Genomic DNA, 7,020 nt, shown 5'->3' on the forward strand with positions numbered 1-7,020 from the left:
TTAATTAAAATATATAAAATTAAATAAATTTAAATTTTATTCAGAAAATAATAATTAAATTTAAAATAAATTCAGATCATTTAAATTAATTTTTAATTAAATTCAAAACAAATTGGAGTAATTTAATTTTTGCCAATACTTATCTCAATGTCTGTTATTGCGCCTTTTATAACTCTAAAATCTGCAATGCAGTCCGCATGTAATGGAGATAAATATCACGATGACCGTGGACATCGTGGCAGAGCTTGGCTAACAAAGGCAGGAGCTGCGTAACTCCCGAAATGCTCAGCCAAAACGAAAATAGCAGACACAAAAAATAAAATACATCACTAAAAAAAAAGTATGAGAAGAGAGTGATGATATGAAATCTTATAAAATTTTGAGAAATCCGAGTACCAGACCTTGAACATTCAGGTTATAATTGAATTCACATCTAAACGGTTAAACCATATCAAAGTTCACTATATATGTTTTTTACTCGAACGATTGGATAAAACAGAATTTGGTAATCTAATCGATTTGATGAATTTACGGGAAAATCGATTTCTGGACATTCGAAATCATATCCACATGATTTAAGAGATAATTAAATAGTCGTCTAATAATAAAAAAATATAATATATTCATACGTACGGTTCAACATGACAATAACATAATATACAAATATAAAATACTAATTATACGTTATTATAAAAAATATATATATATATAAGTCAACCAAATACAAACTCATTAAAATTCATCTTATCTTATCATTTACTAAATCTCAGAATATCAGTTATCATTAAAGTTATATGCTCGACTCTTATTAAAGATAAATCACTTTAAAACTTTATTTTTATTTTTTAAAATTAAAATAAAATATATAAAATTTTAAATTATTTTTATTTAAAAACACTTAATGAATAAAAATACACAAAAAACTATTTACAATTTCTCAATTAAAAACATATTTGTATTTTATAAACTGAAGTTCTTTAATTTTTTTTTAACTATTTCATTATTTATTAAATAAAATATTAATAAACTTATTTTAACTATATATTTTATACTAGCATACTTTTAAGTTAGGCACACCATACCCCACTCCATGCCTCATTTGGCGGTTTTCGTCATGGAGTTTTTCTTTTTAATTTCATGTCTTCATCAAGATGTTTAGTTTTGAAATGTCGTGTCTCATTTTTTGTATTTAAATTTCTTCAATGATTATTTATAAAATTATTTAAATAACTTAAGTTGCTATATTACGCCTCATTCCCTGACTAATTTGGCCGCCCTTCGTCTCTCTCTCTCTCTCTATTTATGTACAAAATTATATTGGAATTGATGAAATCAACCTACGTCAAATAAATATAATTATCAATTGATATTTATTTTAATATTTTTAAGAGATAAAATAAAAAAAATTATACAATTTCACTCATTTTTATTTTAATATACAATAAAAATAAATAGTATTTATAAAATGATTCATATTAATATTTTTCGACATAAATTAAAAATTATTATTATTTATTAAAAGTAATATAAAATATTATTTTAAAAAAATAATTATAAATTTTAAAGTGAAAATATAATAAAACATATGGTAATATTTTATATTTTCTCAAAAATATTTTATTATTAAATTAGATTATCACCCATTTTGGACTTAAAAGTAAAAAAAAAAAAGTTTATTTAAATTTGATACGTGTTAAACCTTGCATTGGGACTCGGTGAATCTTAGAGATACAAGTAGTGGTCCATAGAAAGCCCATTAAAGTAGACAGTCACGGTAAGAAAAGATGGGCCTTATCCAGACCAAGGCCCAACTGAAAGACAAAATGGAAATTAGACTATATGCTATAGATATTAGATTAGGTCTACCTAATCATTTACATTTAATCCTATTTGCTGGGACGTCACCATATGTATCCCAATACTTAGAAGTTACTCTTTTTTTTTTTTATTATTAAAACTAAATTTTATTCAAAATAGGTTAATCCATTTTCTGCTCAATTTATAAAAATTTAAATTTAAATTTCATTAAAAAAAGTTTTAAACGAATTATTTCCAATATTAACTTTCCCTAGTAACTTTTCTCACCAAATTAAATTATTATCTCCTTTCCACAATATTTATTATTTAATATTTATACACTTAAATTAATAAAATTAATTAATTATCTCAGTTTTATAAAAAAATATAATAATTTATCTAAAATATTTTTTATATAATAGAATTAAATAATTTAAAAACTAATAACAATATATATAAAAAATAAATATTAATTTTATTTCAAAATTTTTAAAGTACAAATAATTGAAATAACTTTTAGCCTATATTTAAAAATAAATTTTATAGATCCTCACGAAAATACAATAGGTTTTATAAATTATTCAGATATTTTAAAATTTTTAGATATATATTTCGAAAGTCTGTTTTTAAAATAAAATTTAAGAAAATTATGATTTTTTATGTTTCAAATTTATTAAATTAATAATTTTGATTTTTGAATAAAATTTAAGCTATTGCATACAGATTAAACTAAATTTTTTACTATAGAAAATGTTTGTCTTAAATATATAAACATAATATATATTTAAAAAATAATTAAAAAAACTATATTTAATAAGTTTTAATTAAAACAAAAAACTTTATTTACCCGACCAACTCCCAATTTCAACAAAGGAGGATTATTTACTTGCTCTGTTCTTTTCTTCAGTCACATTGCAGTTTAGCTTCATTATTTGCCTTCACTTCCTCTCTGTTAGGGCTTCTCTATCGTTCATTCAGAATGATCGATTTTGCTCGTGTACAAAAAGAGCTTCAAGAATGCAGTAGAGACATTGAAGCCTCCGGCATCACAGTCACCCCCAAGTCCGAGAATCTTGCTCGCTTGACCGGCACCATTCCTGGGCCAATCGGCACCCCCTACGAAGGTGGCATTTTCCAAATTGATATTTCACTGCCGGGTATTTACGCAAGCTCGCTTCTTCACCATTTTTTTGTTGTTTCTCTAGGTTTAAGTTGTTTTGCTTATCTAGAGTTTGCTTTTATGCTAAATTTTGTTGGGTTTTCTCTTAATTGAGTTGCATTGAGTGTTTATCTACTACTTTTTTATTCTCAGATACTGCATATAATTTTATATGGTTTTAGGGTTTCAAGCGGGTTTAGATTTTGTGCTCGATAATGGGTATAGCAATCTGTTGACTTTTGAATGCATGTGTAGTGGGCCTAATTGCTTGGCTGATATAATTCAGGAGAATTGAAGGATTATATAGTTGTCCAAAGACTGGGCACCTTTATTCCCCCAAGCACAAGAAATTAGCATTATTCCAAGCTAATTGTTTATCTGATGACTTGATATATTCATAGAGGAACTGTAGGAGGTTTAAAAAAACAGTTGAAAAATCCTCTATCAACTTGCATTTGTGATGCTTGATTTACATTTTTTTTTGTGGCAGATGGATATCCTTTCGAGCCTCCCAAAATGCAGTTTGCAACGAAAGTCTGGTAGGAAATATTTGTTGTAATCTGCTATTATTTGCATGGTTTCACTTGCAAAACTGGTAGCATCCTATATGTTTCCTCGGGGGCTTGTTTGAATTTCTTTACATGACTTTGGCTTGGCATGTGTATTAACTTTTTTATCCTCTAAATCTTCCTAATTGGTTGTATGGAATTATTGTAAAAAGGCTACTGAATCGTTGCCATTTTATCACCTTAAAATTAGGGATGAAATTGGTCTTATGCATGTCACTGACTCAATGTTCAAACAGCATGCTCTTTATTGTCATTTCAATTTTAAACAGCCTGCTGTTTATTGTCATTTCTTTTAACTTGGTTCTGATGAATGAACGAACCATCATATTACTTAGTAGATCACGAACTCTTCATAAGCTGGCTGAGGATTTTAGCGATGCATGACTTAGATGGGCCAAACCCAAATGCATGTTAAAGGATAAGAAACCATAAAGGAGATGCAATCAAAGTTTAAGAATTCATTTATTAATAAATGCTACGGGTTATAATTATGCTTTACAAATAATGTGTTTGCACTCATGCATGTGAGTGTTTTTAAGGTTAAAGGTTGGACCATTTCCTGAATCTGCATAACAATGCAGCCTTCTGTTGCCTGTACATCATGGCCATGTTAAACTGGATACAAGTTCCTTTTTCACCTTATTTAGGATAATGTTAAAATTTCTGGGAAGAATAGAGTTTCAAGTGGGCCTACCTAATGGGCACATTTCACTTTTTTTTTTCTTGTTAATGCTTGTTGAAACATGGGTCTTTTCTCTTCTGCTTAATTTTCCCTGTAAGCAACATTAATCTTGCCCCTAACGTTCTCTTTTTCTTTTCCTATGTTATATATCCAGTCTGGACGCTGATTTTTGCTTGGCGCGTTCAAATTTAAATATGGATCCTTTAAGTTGACACTGCTATCTGCAATGTGTCTTATATGATATCTGAATGTGTAACCCACTTGAACTTTCTATCATTATCATAATATGAAGCTCAGGTTAGGTTTTGTGGTTCTCCTGGCTGAATTTAATTATTGGATTAAGATTTTCATTCTCAACTTGATATGCTCTGTTGAGCTTTTAAAGTTGATCATATAGGTTCAAGTTTTAGATTGATGGATACATGTTAGGGGCATGCATTTTTTGATGTTTTAGATGATTAGTACTGCTATCATTTCTCATGTTGTGACAAAGTGATATACCTTCTTCAGGCACCCCAATATTAGCAGCCAGAGTGGAGCAATTTGCTTGGACATTTTGAAAGATCAGTGGAGCCCAGCACTCACTCTAAAGACAGCACTACTTTCTGTCCAAGCATTGCTCTCTGCTCCTCAACCTGATGACCCTCAAGATGCTGTAGTAGCACAACAGGTGTAGTTTGCTGCAATTCTTAATCTCTGGTGTTTCTATTTATGTAATATATACCTTTTGCTTTAATTGGTTTAGTAATAACTTTGTAATTTAATGAACCATTCTAGGGTTTTCTTTCCTCTCTCTATCTCTCTCTCTAAGCTAACCTTGTTGGCTACAAGAGCTTTTATCGAGTATTTGGACTTAACAGAAAAAATTGCAATCAAGTGCCCTTCTAACTTCATTCTCCTCGGTTTCTTCATTGTCTTGTTTCACCTTCCTTTGTCTCAATTGCTGCAAGTAAGAAAGGCTATGAAGAACTATGTTGCAGTTTTCTAAAACCATAAACTGCACGCATAACCAGTACTAGTAACTTAAGAACTCTACTCTGTATTTTTCCTATTTGATTGCATCATATAATGCATTGATTTTGTATTACACATGAGATATCTTCTCAAGGATTCTAGACTTTGGGTTATAAGCTTTGGCAATAATTGGCTATTCAAGAAGTAATGAAGTCTACCAGATTTCTGATGCACACCTAGATTTCTTTGGGTTTTTCTATTTATCTTGTTTCAAAGTGGGTCTGTTTTTTATGAACTAAACTTTTTTTCATCACCTTTAAGTTAGTTTCTTTGGACATTGCAGTACCTTAAAGACTATCAGACCTTTTCTGGCACAGCCCGCTACTGGACAGAAACTTTTGCCAAGACCTCATCTCTTGGGGTAGAGGAAAAGGTATCAAGAGGATCAGGTTTCTTTTTGTTTATTTACAATTTTTCTGCATATTCATGAGAGTTAGCTAGGCTAAAAATTAGATACTTGCCTTGTGGCAGAATGATCTTTGCATTTTCTCTTACCTCTATCTGGAATGGATGACTTAATGTTTGAGTGGAGGACTTGATTAGCTAATGTTGGATTGGTATAGGTACAGAAACTTGTTGAGATGGGCTTCCCTGAAGCTACCGTCAGGAGTACGCTGGATGCTGTTGGTGGTGATGAAAATTTGGCATTGGAAAAGCTTTGTTCTGGCTGAGAGATTATTAGATGCCAATGCTGATTTGTCTCATGAAAGATACAAAAGGTTCATACAGAGTATAGCGTTTCCTTATTTAGTTTTTTCCCCCTTCTAGATTTTCCTTCTCCTTTTTTCTTTCCCCTATTGGAGTGTTCTACCATTTTCATACTCTTGAACATCACTGCTGAATGCCGATGATACCGGATCACATTGATGGGTGGAAATCTCACAAGTGTTAGTAGCTTGTAACCAGATGAAAAAAATTCATGTCCTAACGAGGCTCGATTTAGTTTTCATCATACAAAACTGTTGTTGTCTATGCTTTATTTCGTTGTTTTATATTCATCATTTTAAATTAATGATGATATGGCACCAAGTAGTGTTCGATCATGTAAATAACTTCTGAAAAAAAAACAAAAGAAAAGCAACATATAGACAGATAACCGCAATACGGCAATAGCAGAAATGATGGCCAAAGCTAAACCTGAAAACATAAAACCCTTCCCGTCTGGCGTTATTTTGCATTTCCTTGCGACACTTGCCTTGCAGACCGCTTGCGTCCTGCGTCGTTGGGTCCGTATCCATCCTAACCGACCATGCAGCCTGCAGGGGCAGTTGCGCAAACTAGAATGAGATTGCATCTGCCCTCTGGCTCTCTGTGCGCTCCCTCGTATCGCGGTCTCTCGACAGCCAGAGAAGGCTCACCTGCTATTCCTCCGATGGTTGATATCTTATATTATATTGTCATGGAAACGATCTTGATCAAATTTGAAGTCATAAATTTTTGGTTTAAATCTTTATTTGTCTCCCATTTGATATTAAAGGTAAAATACCAAATAATTTTGTCCACAGCATTTACTGTGAATGGGCAAGTATAGTGCTTTGTTCGGTTGCTGTGTGGTTTTGGGTCTGTGGATTCTAATGCTTTATGTTCAATCGACATGTCATTTTGACTGGAGTTTCGCTGACTTGAGAACAACAGGTCGTCTATTTTCCATGAGGATCATTCTACTGTCGGTCATTAGACGACGGAGTTGTATATATAAACCTCAAACCAACAACTGTTGTTTGCATCTACTTTAACCAATTGTCCTAGTTGAGGCTTGCAAGTGTGGAAGTTGGACATGTGAATAATTGATATTTAAA

The 7,020-nt window shown here is 31.2% G+C and overlaps 1 protein-coding gene across 1 annotated transcript; it reads left to right on the plus strand.

Moving 5' to 3' along the window:
- The first annotated feature begins 2,662 nt into the window (after positions 1-2,662).
- LOC110630745 (ubiquitin-conjugating enzyme E2 27) lies at positions 2,663-6,193 on the plus strand. The gene is made up of 5 exons (XM_021778304.2): positions 2,663-2,954; positions 3,447-3,495; positions 4,718-4,877; positions 5,505-5,594; positions 5,785-6,193. The coding sequence occupies exons 1-5, from the start codon at positions 2,777-2,779 to the stop codon at positions 5,890-5,892; spliced, it is 585 nt and encodes a 194-aa protein (XP_021633996.1). The 5' UTR covers positions 2,663-2,776; the 3' UTR covers positions 5,893-6,193.
- The last annotated feature ends 827 nt before the right edge of the window (positions 6,194-7,020 follow it).

Source organism: Manihot esculenta, chromosome 14, assembly GCF_001659605.2.
Source record: "Manihot esculenta cultivar AM560-2 chromosome 14, M.esculenta_v8, whole genome shotgun sequence".
NCBI classification, from domain to species: domain Eukaryota; kingdom Viridiplantae; phylum Streptophyta; class Magnoliopsida; order Malpighiales; family Euphorbiaceae; genus Manihot; species Manihot esculenta.

What these genes read in the sequence shown, in the direction of transcription:
- LOC110630745 (XM_021778304.2), top strand. Translation starts at nt 2,777, where the DNA reads ATGATCGATTTTGCTCGTGTACAAAAAGAGCTTCAAGAATGCAGTAGA. An exon ending in CAGTTTGCAACGAAAGTCTG is followed by an intron (nt 3,496 to 4,717) that starts GTAGGAAATATT and finishes TACCTTCTTCAG; the next exon opens with GCACCCCAATATTAGCAGCC. An exon ending in CTCTTGGGGTAGAGGAAAAG is followed by an intron (nt 5,595 to 5,784) that starts GTATCAAGAGGA and finishes GGATTGGTATAG; the next exon opens with GTACAGAAACTTGTTGAGAT.